At 39.4% G+C, this 14,660-nt stretch overlaps 2 protein-coding genes and 1 long non-coding RNA gene across 3 annotated transcripts; 2 read left to right on the top strand and 1 right to left on the bottom strand.

Moving 5' to 3' along the window:
• Nucleotides 1-1,659: 1,659 nt before the first annotated feature.
• On the top strand, nt 1,660-6,253 carry LOC124328681. Its single transcript, XM_046787476.1, has 6 exons — nt 1,660-1,734; nt 3,240-3,440; nt 3,537-3,699; nt 3,772-4,950; nt 5,012-5,697; nt 5,784-6,253. The coding sequence occupies exons 1-6, from the start codon at nt 1,660-1,662 to the stop codon at nt 6,147-6,149; spliced, it is 2,670 nt and encodes an 889-aa protein (XP_046643432.1). The 3' UTR covers nt 6,150-6,253.
• A 1,354-nt stretch (nt 6,254-7,607) lies between these two features.
• LOC124328360 lies at nt 7,608-8,844 on the top strand. The gene is made up of 3 exons (XR_006916267.1): nt 7,608-7,964; nt 8,060-8,303; nt 8,373-8,844. It is a non-coding gene; the product is annotated as an uncharacterized LOC124328360 (long non-coding RNA).
• Nucleotides 8,845-9,611: 767 nt separating this feature from the next.
• On the bottom strand, nt 9,612-10,852 carry LOC124328388. The gene is made up of 4 exons (XM_046787153.1): nt 10,672-10,852; nt 10,085-10,159; nt 9,924-10,013; nt 9,612-9,861 (listed from the first exon to the last, which is right to left on the bottom strand). Exons 1-4 carry the CDS (start codon nt 10,765-10,767, stop codon nt 9,814-9,816), a joined length of 309 nt encoding a protein of 102 aa, XP_046643109.1. The 5' UTR covers nt 10,768-10,852; the 3' UTR covers nt 9,612-9,813.
• Between the last annotated feature and the right edge of the window lie 3,808 nt (nt 10,853-14,660).

Genomic DNA, 14,660 nt, shown 5'->3' on the forward strand with positions numbered 1-14,660 from the left:
TTAATTTAAAATGTGAAATCTAAGTTTACTTTCAGGAAAATAAAACAGGCCACTGTTAATGTGCATACAAAATACAAATATGTATCCACTTGTTTTCTCGGGATGTTATCATCTAAGATTAAATTGGCTGTTAAAACTAGCTGAGCTCAGATGGTATATTTTACTTGCGTTGGTTTATATTTTTAATACTTTAGCCTACATGTACATTATTGCATATTTTTTTTTAACCTTCAGTGGAAATCTTCCAGGTTTTCGTGACTTCCTCTGAAGTGCACCATAAACCTTATTTTTTATTCGGAAAAAACCAAGTTTAACTCCCGTAGAATATTTGCTAATTTGCAATTAATAAGATAGAAATAATATTCGTGATTTAAAGTAAAGTTCGTTGTAAAAGTAGTAACAGCTCGCAAACTTTTATATGTGATATAACGGCTATAGTTTCTTTCTAAGTGTCGTTGGACTCGTCATCATATGCACGCACAAATTCAATCGTACCTAAATTAAGCAGGCAAACGCTGATCAAATGTAAAGTAGAACAATTGCGGGTTTCACTTTGCTTTACTCATTAATGTAGTTTGTGATTCTATGGCAAATGGAGAGAGATTTATTACAAATAAATCAGTTTTTAAATCATTATTTATGTTGTCACAGTAATCCTAACAAAATTCGTGCCTTTTCAAATGACGAAGCTGTGAAATTGACGTCTTAGCGGGCGTTATTTACGGTTATTTAGGTTAACTGTAGGTTTTTGCTAGACTTTAATTATGCTTTGCACGTAACCCAGATTAATTCCTTTCGTTCGACAAAAGAATGTGACGATTATATTAGGTAAGATAGAAAAGCACGCTTATCAGCTCGCCGCGAAGGGATAGTCGTAAGCCAGTTGAAAACTGTCTTAAATGACAAATTCAGGGCCTATTGTTAAGTCGGACTTATTCCCAATTCACACTTTTCTTCACAGACTTTTTGGTTTTAAAACGGGATTTTTCTGTCACAGTCCAATATCCTTGAAAGTTATTTACGTTTAGTTTGCTCAACTCATATGTTCCTATTTTTACAAATCCCGTTTAAAGACCAAAAAGTCTGTGAAGAAAAGTGTGAATTGTGAATAAATCCGACTTAACAATAGGCCTTGAATTTGTCATTTAAGACAGTTTTCAACTGGCTTACGACTATCCCTTCGCGGCGAGCTGTTAAGCTTGCTTTTTTTTATATTAATCGCATACGCAGAAAAAAAAGCCATGTCACTTTGTCTGTATGTATGTATGTATGTATGTAACGCTCCATAGCTCGGGCGTTTTACGACACATTTCAGACTTTTTGGTCTTAAAAACTAGACAAAAAATATGCGGTGCGACCAGAACAAAAATAATTTCATTTACTTAATTAGTTCTCTACGTCATTGAACTTTATGTGTAAAAATTGGAAAATATGAGTTGATTAAACCAAACGTAAATAACTTGCAAGGATATTGAACTGTGTCAGAAAAATCCCGTTTTAAGACCTAAAAGTCTGTGAAAAAAAGCGTGAATTGTGAACAAGTCCGACTTAACAATAGGCCCAGAATTTGTCATTTAAGACAGTTTTCAACTGGCTTACGACATCCCTTCGCGGCGAGCTGATAAGCTTGCTTTTCTATCTTAACATCAGTCTATCACGATGATGGGCAAGGAAAGGTCTACCAAAAACACGGTCCCCGAGATTCCAAAATCTGTTTTACAAAAACTCAGCGAGGTAAGAACAGACGATTTTCTTGTAAATTTAGCTATGCATTTATTTATGTCAATCGCTTTCGGGACCGGTATAGAGAATATTACCTCTCCTGTTCGCTAAACATTGTTATCGGGAATCGGGATGCACTTTCTGTTTTCAATTCAACTGACACTTCTTGCCATACTATTCTGAAATTTTTGTATGTATGTGATATATTGATATTTGATTTCTCAAGGACAATACAAACAGATCTGATTGCCTAACACAGAAAAAAAAACACAAACATTGCAGCGACAGCAAATTGTAAATAATCAAATATTCCTTTGATAGGCTAAATAGGCAAATTTTTCATCGACGTTTTCCTATCAGGTCTAAAATGTGTATAATTGAATTCATATTTTAGTTTCTTACTAGAATTTAAAAGTTAACAAAGATGGACCAGATTAGTCCGGTTCATGCACTTGTAAAAGATAGAAAAGCAAGCTTATCAGCTCGCCGCGAAGGGATAGTCGTAAGCCAGTTGAAAACTGTCTTAAATGAAAAATTCAGGGCTATTGTTAACTCGGACTTTTTGCTATGAAATTTTGGGAAAAAAATTCGTAATGCAATTATTTTAGCAATTTTTCATTAATTACAGGAGAACTAATTAAGTAAATGAAATTATTTTTGTTCTGGTCGCACCGCATATTTTTTGTCTAATTTTTAAGACCAAAACGTCCAAAATCTGTCTGAAAACGCCCTAGTTATGGAGTGTTACGCGCTATAACCAAAAATCTACTTTTCGTCTTTTAATTCGATCCATTATCAAAGTAAATAAAATTATTTTTGTTCTGGCAGCACCGCATATTTTTTGTGTAATTTTTAAGACCAAAAAGTCCGAAATCTGTTGTGAATCTGTTATACACACTTTTCTTCACAGACTTTTTGTCTTAAAACGGGATTTTTCCGTCACTGTTCAATATCCTTGCAAGTTAATTACGTTTAGTTTGCTCAACTCATAATTTACTATTTTTACACATAAAGTTCAATGATTGAAATTTAAAAATAACCACCCTTTAGTTTAATAACTACAAACTCAAATGCAATTCTGATTGTTGCGTCATGGTTGGGACATTACAGATTGCGTCATCACGGCGATGCTATGGAAATCTGGTGGTGATTTATTTTTACCTAAAGTAAAAAAGTTGTAGTCGCCACCGCCAGATTTCACTAGTCATTAAGCTGTTATTTTAGCAGTTTTTCATTCATTACGGGATAACTAATTAAGCAAATGAAATTATTTTTGTTCTGGTCGCACCGCATATTTTTTGTCTAATTTTTAAGACCAAAAAGTCCGAAATCTGTCGTAAAACACACGAGTTATGGAGCGTTACATACACACATACATACATACAAATTGACATGGCTTTTTTTTTCTGCGTATGCGATTATTAGCTTCGCCCTTCGGGCTCGCAATAAAATGGTTGACTGAATTCAATGTTGCTATTGATAGCTACCAAATCTGCCGTTGAATCATTAACATGTAGGATGAAAAAAGATTTTTGAATATATGTTACTACCGTTCTGACCGGGAACCGCGAGCGGTGGAAATTCTAACTGGATACCTTAATCGTGGAGTTGACGTCGATGTGACATCCGATGAGCCATATGAAGCAAGCGCTCTCAATCTCGTCTGTTTGACAAACTCAACACCAAACGCCATTGACATAGTTCGTTTGTTACTGGAGGTGACTTTCAAAATTTTGTTATAATTTTGTTATTTTTTTTCTGAAATGCAATTTAGAAATATTGCCGAATCATCAATTTTTTTGTCGATTATTTAGCACGGTGCGGATCCGAATAAAAGATCTTCAGACTCCAGCACGCCGCTTCATAAGCTCATATGGATTAATCACAGTGAAACTCTAATTCCGTTGATGTCTCTTCTCATCCAGTACGGGGCGGATGTCAACGCTCGTCAAGAGAATGACGAGAATTCTTTGCATAGTAAAACCAATTTCTTTTATCGACTTCTTTCTCCTAAGGAAAAATTCTAATAGCAGGATAATGTCATTGCAGAATTGCTACGGGTGAATCAGACTCCCAACTTGCTCCGCGCAGTTCGTTTATTAGTCGAAAACGGCATCAGAGTAAACGAAAGTGGAGGTAGAGCCAAGGGATTTGGATCATCGTTACACATTCTGTGCGAAACCAATCAGACGTCCCACCTTCTCAGTGTGGCGCGCTACTTGGTTGAGAGTGGATCTATCGTCAATTTGAGGGATGACAAAAACAACACTGCTCTTCATCTTCTGAGCCGCTACAATCAGACAGATCACTTGCTACCCGTAATACGCTTCCTTGTGGAGGCCGGATTTACTGACGTCGACATCAAGGCCAAAAATGATCAAGGCCAAACTGCGCTACACGTTTTGTGTCAATATAATCAATCTAATCAGTTATCCAACATCATCGAGTTCCTGATTGAACAGGGCGTGCAGACGTCGGAAACTGTTAATAATTCACTGTCGGCTCTGTCCCTCGTCTGCAAATACAATCAGACGGACCAACTGCCGACAGCGATGAAATTATTAATCCCTTTGGAGGATGTTAATCAGACAGATTATTGCGGAAGTCAAGCTGCCCATTTGTGCGCCCAGTATCAGAAGGAATACATAATCAAATCGCTGGACATTTTGGCCGATAATGGTGCGGATCTTGCGTCGACCAACTCAGACGGCGAGACAATTTTGCATCTTGCGTGCCAGTTTGCCGATAAGCTCGATCTTTTTTCGTTTGTTTCTTCACTTGACAAAGAGCTGATACGGAGGATGATGGATTTAACAGACGTCGTTGGCAGGACTCCGCTTCACCTCGCCGCCAAAAGCGGGTGCACGAAAACTGCACAATTCTTGGCCGGATTTGCTGGTGTCCGAATTTTGGACACCTTCGGTCGATGCTTTGCAGATTATTTGAAATACTTTTTACTGGAGAAAGGAACTCCGCTTTGTATCTGCTGTCGAGGAGGCAGCTACCTCAACATTGCTTCACTTTACCAAAATTATTTTTTTAGGTCGACTGTTCAATCGATTAGCGCTCCTTTCTCCATCGCCAAGATAGAGGGATCCATTCCGATACAAATTGATCATGTCTACGTGTTCAACGCGATAGATAAATACACTAAAACACCAGCAAGCAATCGATGGGAAAACTTACTTCGGATTTGGAATAACCCGAAAAAGAAACTGAATTTTGCTAGTAAGCATAAATGTTGAATAATTTTCCTTGCACGTACAAATGTTTAAATGTGAAAAATCAGTGGTCACCGCTGTTGCAGAATCGGGGATGCGATGCTGCCACTCATGCATCCAGCGTAATTGCGTCTGGTGCCGTCTCCAGTTTTCCATTAGTGGTTACATCCATTGCTTGATAGAAGAAGTTGAGAAACTGGACGAACGTTTTGCCACCCAACGACTCATCTTCTACGGAAGCAGCGCCGAACGGACCAAACTCTTTCAGCTGGACGAATTCGACTTCCTCGTTGTGTTATCTCACTTTGTCGAAGAGGAAGCAGAGAGCGGCCATCGCGTCATTTATGTTGGTGAAGGCCAGTCTGCGTTTCTAAGCCACGGAAACGGCCAACTCGGAATCTCATCAGGCAGAGCTGTTTATTATTTCTACCAACTGCTTCGAGCGGCCACCAAACGCGTCGATTGCTTCAACATCCACGTTCGCGACATCACCTTTGGAGAGACATGCACGACACTTCATCTAACGTTTTGTGGTAACGAGCAAATTATTCCCATCAGTATCGATATCACCATTGGTGTCTCTCGGGGTGTCTTTCGCTCTTCTTCGCTACAACCAGCAAAGCAAGCAGAAAGCACTGTAAAGCTTCCTGACTATTGGTGTCACTCCAATTTGGACGAAGAATTCGAGTACTTAGTTCCATTTCGAGACAAGTGCGGGCCGCCGGAGTGGCAACTGTCTTACCCAATTCTAGAGGTTAGTAAGTAGTACTGTATGTTCAAGATGTTTAAACAGACGGAGACACATCATTGAAGGAACTGATTTTTGAATTTTACTTTCAGAGAGATACAATTTTAGGAACTGGTGACGAGGTTCGCTTGTGTTATCGCATTTTGAAGCTTTTGGTTATGTTGTGTCAGCGACGCAATGCATCCATCACGGATGAGAAATTGTTGCCCCAGAAGACAAGGCCATCGACTTACTGTCTGAAAACCTGCCTTTTCCGCTACATGAAATTGAACAATCCACCTTGGAATGAAGAAGATATGATATCGCATTGCATAGCAATCATGGAAGTTTTGCTCACTCATCCCGGAGTTCATCTCAAATCTTTCTTTAATCCTTTATTAAACGTTTCTTACATTGATCATGAAGCCTTGGCTGTTTGCTCGAAAATTTGTGATCGCCTTCGTTCATGCTTAAATTGAAATGAAAAACAAACTATATCGTTGAAATCATCACCACATACGTCTGTGTATGGGGTGCCGTTGTACCTTTTTACCAACAAAACTATCATTTATAGCCTACCAACCTTGAAGCATTTAAAATTCATATGGGCATATGGCAAACAGTTTCACCTCCATTTATTTTCTCTCCTCCCCCCTTTTTTAAAAATTTTGTCATCTAGAGGTCAGTGAATAACGCAACACAACACCAATTATGTTGCTGTTTTCACTTCTAAGTTTTTAATTTGTGATGATTTTGATTTTCATTATGTTTCATGCCACTACGTTATTATCTAGACTAGCAATCTAGACTATACGTCCCCAATCGCACCCCTAATTTTTAAGAACAATTATTTGAGATTTTTAAGAAACATTATTTCAGATCGCATACAATAAGTTACAGGAAATAAGGAATCGGGATATTGACTGACTTCACGCAAAGATCAGGAACGGAACCAATTTTAAAGTAGCAAACGAGGCTTATCAACATCACACGAGTTTTTTTATTTTTGAAAAATGCACTGGAAAGTGTCCCGGAGTTGCGCGTGTTGGTTTACATGGTTCGTTTTAATAACAAATAAAAATTTGGCATCCTCGTTCCCACATCTATTTTATATCAGAAAATGATTGTGGTATAAAAACGAATAAATGCAACCAATATGCGCAACTGTGACCGTGTGACGTGACAATCTCCCCAGCTTTCCAATGATATTTATAAGCTACTTTTATATTCGGTAAGACCCTTCCTCAGGAGCATATATTATTACAATTAAAGTGTAGCAAGAATTGGTTCTGATGTTTCAAATGTGATATCAGTCAATTATTGCTATAACACCGTATTATCCCTGAAGCCTGAAGGATAGGAATCCTTCAGGATCAGGACTCTGTCTCGCTTTGTCTGGGTGGGTTTGGGTTTTGGATGGGGGTGGTGGGTGGATGAGTGGGGGATAGGATCGGATGGCGGTCAGACCCGCAGCGGCACGGTTTTTCCGCCCTCGTTCCCATCCTCCTACAGCTACGAGAAATTGCTGCCATCTCGCGCAAAAGATGTGAAGAGATGGAAAGAGTCCAACGAAACGTTTAAAAAACAGTATATTTTTTTTTTAATTTTCAATATTTGATATTAATCGGTTGTCTTAGTGGTTAGCGACTAAGTCTACATGTTCACAGTCCAGTGGCATACAGTCAGTGGTGCGGATCTCAACTTAAGGACTTATTTTATTTTTTCTTTTTTTTTCTTTTAATTTTAAAATAATTTAAGCTGAAAAATAATACTTAATTACTGTGATTGACGCTTATTTTACGTATCTGCAGTAGCCTAATTCGCAAAACACTAAAGCAAATTTTCTTCTGGAATTGACTGACCTCCCCCTTAATGGCTCTGACCTTGCTATCGACAGGATGTATTACACTATTACTGAGTATTACCGACGTTCTGACAACATGGTCTCCTGTCTGACGTTGTTCTTCCTTTCAAGTTTGAAAACATGTCCCCTCACGAGTACCTACGTCAGCCTGACGTTGCAGCATATCTGGTGTTTTATTAGTCGGATTGTTAGTTGTGTCTGTTGCTTTTGCAAGAAGTTGACTTTTATATTTGTACGTTATTAAATATGCCACTATTAAATAGTGCCAAATCCCTTTCTAGGTTATGTTTAGACAATATCAAAACATATTTTGAAAGCAGTAATGATAGTGTTGCTGACTTTTTAAAAATACAAAATTTTAAGAAGCAAAGTGAAAAGTGCATCATTGCTGAGGATATAGAAATCGGTGACAATCCATTTCATTATTTGCGTGAGTTTAAAGGAAAATAAATCCTTATTTAATATACCACTGCTGTCTCCATTTTAGATTATTGATAAAAGGTATTTTGTTTGATATTTCTTTAGCTACAGTTCTCTTGGAGGAAATCATCAAGGTTCTCAGTCATGATTTGAAAAAGCCCATGATGAAAACAATCCTTATGCATCTGAAAACTCCTCAAATTACAACTTTGAAGTTGTCTTATTATGAAGAAGATTACTTGAAGCATTTTCCGAAATTCAGAAAATTGGAAAAGCTAAACATTTAATTGAACTCTTCACTGGGATACAGTTGTTTCAAATTGATTGGAACTTATTGCAAAAGTTTAAGGTACAATAGATATATCTATAGACAAAATTAGGGTAAATCAAAATTAATTTCTTATTGTTTTTCCAATAGAGAGTTAAATGCTTCTGGATGCCATGGTATGACAGATTCTGCAATTCAGTGGTTGTGTGTCGAGGCTAAAAACCAAAGAATGGAAAATGAAACACTCGGACAATGCAAAAGGATTGAAAAATTAAGAATTACGCGCACTCAAGTCACAGTAAAAGGAGTACAATTGGCTCTTAAACATTTGCCAGCTTTGAAGATCCTACACCATGAAGCTACAGTTACAGCTTTAGCGAATATGACGACATTTTCATACAAAAATGCGCAAGTTTTTCGGAAATACCCCTTGTTAGCGCTATTCATAGCCCTTGGGACGCCGTACACAAGCGGTAGCCTTAACCAAGCTGTTTCAATGTGTCCTCGTATCGACAATATCAGAATATGCGCTAATAACGAAGGTTTGACTGACAACGACCTTTTTTGCTTGAAGTCGATTAAAACGCTCCGTGAACTTGCCATTTTTCTAGTGCCTAATGTCAAAGAAAACTTAAAATTTACTTTTGGAGGCGGCGTGGCTCCACTTCTCGAGTTGGTTGGCAATTCATTGGAGAAACTCAATCTTTCCGTTTTCGACGCTGACGACGTTTGGATTATCACCGAGTTTTGTCCCAATTTACGCTCCCTGATACTTTTGAAAAATCTTAAAAGTACAGCGATCAGTTCACAAGAAGAAAAGATTAATCATCAATTTCAAACTGAACGGAGTCGAAAGAAAGGACCGATTTTGAAGAAACTTGTGTATCTGTGTATCGGTAATTTGAACTTTCCTTTCGACATTTTGATACATCTGTTGTCTTTTCCTTCCCTTCTAGACGTTCGCATTCATCACTGTGCCACGCTAACTGACGTCGTTTTTGAGGAAGTCGCGAGAATTCACCGATTTCGTAATCGTGAGAGGTTAATTTTAATATGTTGTTGTTCGATTACGTATGACGGGATCGATATTCTAATGGTGGACGGTAAAAGAACTGCGTTTAATCTATTGCTACAAGCTGAGTATTAAAAATTTCTGCGATTGGACAGCAAAAATTTGCCAGAAAAATTGGAGTTTTTATTTTTATATTTCTTACTTTTACAATAATCGGCCATTTTTTTATTCAATGGGAGACGACCTTCAGGGGAAAGAGTATTATTGTTGAAACTTTAATCCCCCCCCCCGATTAATTCCTTTTTATTAACTTGCTTCGATTTTTTTAGCCGCGTTTCAGTGATCTCAAAATCTTTACAAAATATGTATGAATAATTTAGAAAAAAATGCCATCGCGATTTATTATTAGCTATATTTTTTTTTCATTTTTTCATTTTTTTTGTATGTCGACTCACTCACTGTTATTATACCACCCTTGACAAAACGACCATCAGGTATTTTCTAAGCTATTAGAATAGCACAGTTCATTTAATTTCATCTCCTGTCATTATAGTCGGAATCCTTTTTCTGTGATCTGTTCTAACTTTGAAGAAGGATGACCATGTATGTAACTGTGGCACCTGTCAACTTCAGATATATGTTATAATATATGTGATACTTGAGAATTTAAAAAATAAAAATAGGCTTACCCCAGGAATCAGAAACATTCCAACATTGAACAACCCTGCAGCAGATAAACGGACGCGATCTTCATCAATTTGAATCAGTGTTGCCATAATCTAAATTTTAAAGACGTAGCAGTTTAATCTGAACTCTCTAAATGTTCTTGACAAAATGAAGGAATTGAGACCGAAATTTTTGTAGCTACTGCTTGGACCTCTTCGGAGCAGGACTCTGCGATAACGTGTTCGCGAAAAACACGAACCTATAATTAGAAAAATATAAAAGGAATATAAATTTGATTCTCAAGTAGTAAATATTGAGTATTTCTCAAGTAGTAAGTAATATTGATTCTTATTTTTATGTGCCTAGCCTATTTTAGAAATGGCTGTTGTCCACAACCTGATTAACGGGCAAGTCAGCGGCGGAGAGAAGGATCAATATTCGAATCCAATCGACGAAGAACAAAAAAGGTAAAGCGAGGACGTAGTTCTCTATCACTTCGTGGGTATGACTGAAAGTGTATATATAGGCAAAGGCGAAGCTAATAACCGCGAGGAATTTCGTTAACAAAATAAACAAGGCAGGCATCGAGAATATATAATTGATTTCTGACGATGCCCGGCAAAGATATTTAAATATCAGGGTACTTCGACTCAACATATTTGTTGAGGCGATAATGTGTTGACACATAAGCTTACGACGGTATTGGGTTTCACTTTAGTGTACTACATTGTAACAAATTAGAATACAGTAGGATAATTTGTTAGAACATACCATAGGCTGTAGTAGTTTGGAGAACAATAATTCAAGATAGAGTAGGGCCACTAAAACGAGGAGTAGGACACCATATATAGAGGGTAGAGAAGACATAAGGTAAGTCTAAACAGAATCCATCAGTATCCTTGCGTCAACGGGTTTCGGCAACTCGTTATCTTCTGTTGCTTGATTCTTAACACCTGGTCTAACGGAAGATTAAGGAGTTGAGGTCTTAAGCCCCGTTGACAATGAGAGAAAGAAAACAAAATTAGTTAATACGGAAAACAGGTAAGTTTCCTTCACAACTGTACTTGAGTGACATGACATGAAAATAAAATTAGTAAATGTTCTGTGGAGAGTGACAATGAGAGAAAGAAAACAAAAAAATTATTTAGTACGGAAATAGGTAAGTTTCCTTCACAACTGTACTTGTGTGGCATGACATAAGTTCAAAATAATTCGTAAATGTTCGGTGGAGAGTTGTCTATTCTATACCTGGTCTGACTTTGTAGTCTGTGCCTGGGTTGATTTAATAAGTTTAGGAGAGAAAAAAAAAACAAAAAAAACATAAAGAGGGGAGAAAACAAAGAGGCTAGGAACAATGAGTGATGTAGGTATTTGAGGATTGAGCCTGGTCTAAAATTATAGTAGTCTATTTTCCAGGCATGCATGTAATTTTTAAACATAAGACATTTTATATATTCTGCTCAAGTCTTGTCCCTTCAAAGCCATTTGTTTACTTACTCTATTACTTCTTTCACTCCGATCAGATTGCGAAATTTTTCAAAGTCCTTTTTTCCAAGGGGTTTTGTGAACATATCAGCCAACTGATTTTCAGTTGGTATATTGCGTAGGATAAGGGTTCCCTGCTCCTACTGCTCACGGATAAAAAATATTTGGTGTGAATATGTTTTACCCGTTGATGGTTTTCTGGATTTTCTATAATGCTGATCGCACATCGGCTGTCACAGTAGATTGGAATTTGCCCGACATCGATTTTGAGTTCGCCCAAAATTGTCTTCAGCCAGATGGCTTCTCTGGATCCCTCTGAGGCAGCATAGATCTCAGCATCAGTTGTCGATAATGCCGTAGCGCGTTGTCTCTTGCTTCCCCATGAGATTGGCCCACCAAAAAGCTGGAATAAGATCCCGGTGGTTGATTTCCGTGCAATGAGGTCCATAGCAAAGTTTGCGTCGGTAAAACCTTGTAGGGGTGACTGCTCTCTGTTCGCCATCTCGCCTCCGTAACGGATGCCAAAGTTGCCGGTCCCAGCAAGATAGGAAAAAATTAGTTTTACCGCTTCCCAATGTCCTGGTCCAGGATTGGAGACATAAGCTGCGACTTGGTTAACTGCCAGCGCTATATCAGGACGGCTCATGGCCATCAGATACATTAAAGATCCAAGGGCTTCTCTTACTGGGGTGGCAGCCATTTTGTTGCGGTCGTCTTCTGATTTCGGTGCCATCATTGGAGATGGTCTGTTGTCTTTGTTGGCGGGAATTGGCGAGGGGTGGCAATCTGCCATGTTGTATCGTCTAAGCATCTTTGCAATAAAATCACTTTGATTAATATACAGAAAGCGGTTCGGCCTATCGCGGTTGATGTCGAGGCCGATGAATCGGCTTGCCGGTAGATCTCTAACTTGAAAGTGGGTGCGGAGATACTGTAAGATGGCGTCGATAGCACTGGTTCTGTTGCTGCACAGGAGGCCATCATTTACATAGATGATAAGGATTGTGTATTCTCCATCTAACCCGAAACGGTAGTAGACACAAGGGTCGGATTTGCAGCGGATGAAGCCATATTTCGTGATGAAGTCGTCGAATTTTTCAAACCAACATCTTGAAGACTGCTTTAACCCATAGAGGCACTTGAGTAATTTGCAGACTTCATCTTCTCTGCCCGGCAGTGCATACCCCTCTGGCTGTAGCATGTAGATCTCTTCTTTGAGGTCCCCGTAGAGAAATGCGGTCTTGATATCCAGCTGGACCATTTCAAGGTCTTTGGCTGCTGCTATTGACAGGACGAGACGAATTGAATACTGTTTCACGACCGGAGAATATGTTGCAAAGTAGTCGATCCCGTAAAGTTGTGCGTAGCCACAAGCAACAAATCGGGCTTTGTACCTCGCTGCTGCTCCCTTGTGGGCTGGTTTGAAATCAAGGACCCATTTTCCCTTGATGGCCTTCCGGTTTTTCGGAAGTGGAACGATCTGCCACGTCTTGTTGTCCATGATGGAGTCGTATTCGTCTTGGATCGCAGCTTTCCACTTCTCAGATTCTGGGCAAGTCAAGGCATCATTATAATTAATAGGGACGTATGGTTCCAGAAGTAAGGCGCTAGTTGGTTGGAATGATTCTCTGTTGATGTCGTAGTCCAGCGTGAGTTCTTTGAATGCCTCTTCAGTGACTGTGTCAACAGTTTTGTCGTCGACCACAGCAGACATCCCTTTGAAACTTTTTACCTTGATGTATTTAGGGTTGAGCATACGAGTCGATCGTCGAAGTCCTACTTCTGAATCAGTTTGGATCTGTTGTAGTTGGTTGGTTGGTACTTCAATCTGCTGTGCTGGCCCATCAATCTCCATGCGTTCTCTTCCAGTCGTCTCATCTTCATTTCCTTCGGTGGTAGGTGTACGCTGTTCATCTACTTCCATTGTTGTAATAGCTCCGCCAGGGGGAATGTAATCGGTTTGGGCATCACGAATAGGAGGTTCTTCAGCTGCATGTGGATTCACTTGGTCATCCCCTTCAGTCATGATTTCATCTTCATTCTCTGTCGTTCTAATATTTGCGCGAGCCGGTTCAATTTTCTGGTCAGTGAAAGGATCAATCTGAATTTGAGAGTCTATTAGTAAGTCAATTGCATTCGGAAAAGGAATTTCTCCCTCGTATCCTCTCAATTCGTCAATGATGACGTCCAGACTAATCACTACCTTTCGTTGTGTTAGGATATATACACGGTAGGCCTTGGAAGACTCGCAGAAGCCCACTAGAACTCCTTCAATGCATTTCGGTTGGAATTTGGTTCGTTTTACATCCGGAACGTGGACGAAGGTTCTTGATCCAAAGATTCGAAGGTGTGATAAATTCGGTTTTGTTCCATTCCATTTTTCAAACGGGGATGAAGTTGACTTGCTTGACGGGATCCTTTTTAAAATGTAGGTCGCGTATGCAACGGCCTCTGCCCAGAGGCTAGGTGGTAACTTGCTTCTGCTCGCATACAGCATTGATCTTGCCATCTCCACTACAGTCCTATTCTCCCGTTCGGCCACTCCGTTCTGTTGTGGTGTGTATGGGGCGCTCGTTTCATGGATGATTCCTAGTTCAGTCAATCTGTTACTTTGCCTCGCACTTACGTATTCTGCAGCATTGTCCGATCGTAAGACTTTAATCTTGTATCCAGTTTGAGTCTCCATCTTTATCCTGAATGATTCGAAATGATCCGGGATTTCTGACTTATTCTTCATAAAATAGACGTCGAACCATTCCGTCCATTCATCTTTGAATAATGCGAAGAATCGGGCTCCCCCCAACGAAGCGTTGGACATCGGACCGCAGTAGTCGGTGTGTACTCGGTCCCCACAGGCCTGGGCCGCATGTGTGCTGGGATGGTTGTAGGATGTCTTGTGCATTTTTCCTTGGGCACACCCGAAACACTTGTAGATTATTTCTCTAAATGTCTTCCATTCTTCTTCTGTAAATTGAAAAATGTTGAGCCCGTCAACCAGTACTTGTGTCGCCATCCGTTTTAAATTCTTGAAATTCACGTGGCCTAGTCGCTGGTGTAGTATTTCAGGGGAGACTCTTTGGCCCGTTGATGTTGCAGCTGCAGCGTGGTCGATGTTCACTTTCGATCTGATCTTGAGGTGGTACATAGTACGAGCTGCACGTTCACCCTTCACGAAGATGTTGCCGTCAGGGCTCAAAATGTTTACACTAGTGCCAGTGAAGACAGCTTTCATGCCCGCTTCTGTGGCAGAGCCAATAGAGAATAGATTGGTACCT

This window comes from Daphnia pulicaria, chromosome 3 (genome assembly GCF_021234035.1).
Source record: "Daphnia pulicaria isolate SC F1-1A chromosome 3, SC_F0-13Bv2, whole genome shotgun sequence".
NCBI classification, from domain to species: Eukaryota; Metazoa; Arthropoda; class Branchiopoda; order Diplostraca; family Daphniidae; genus Daphnia; species Daphnia pulicaria.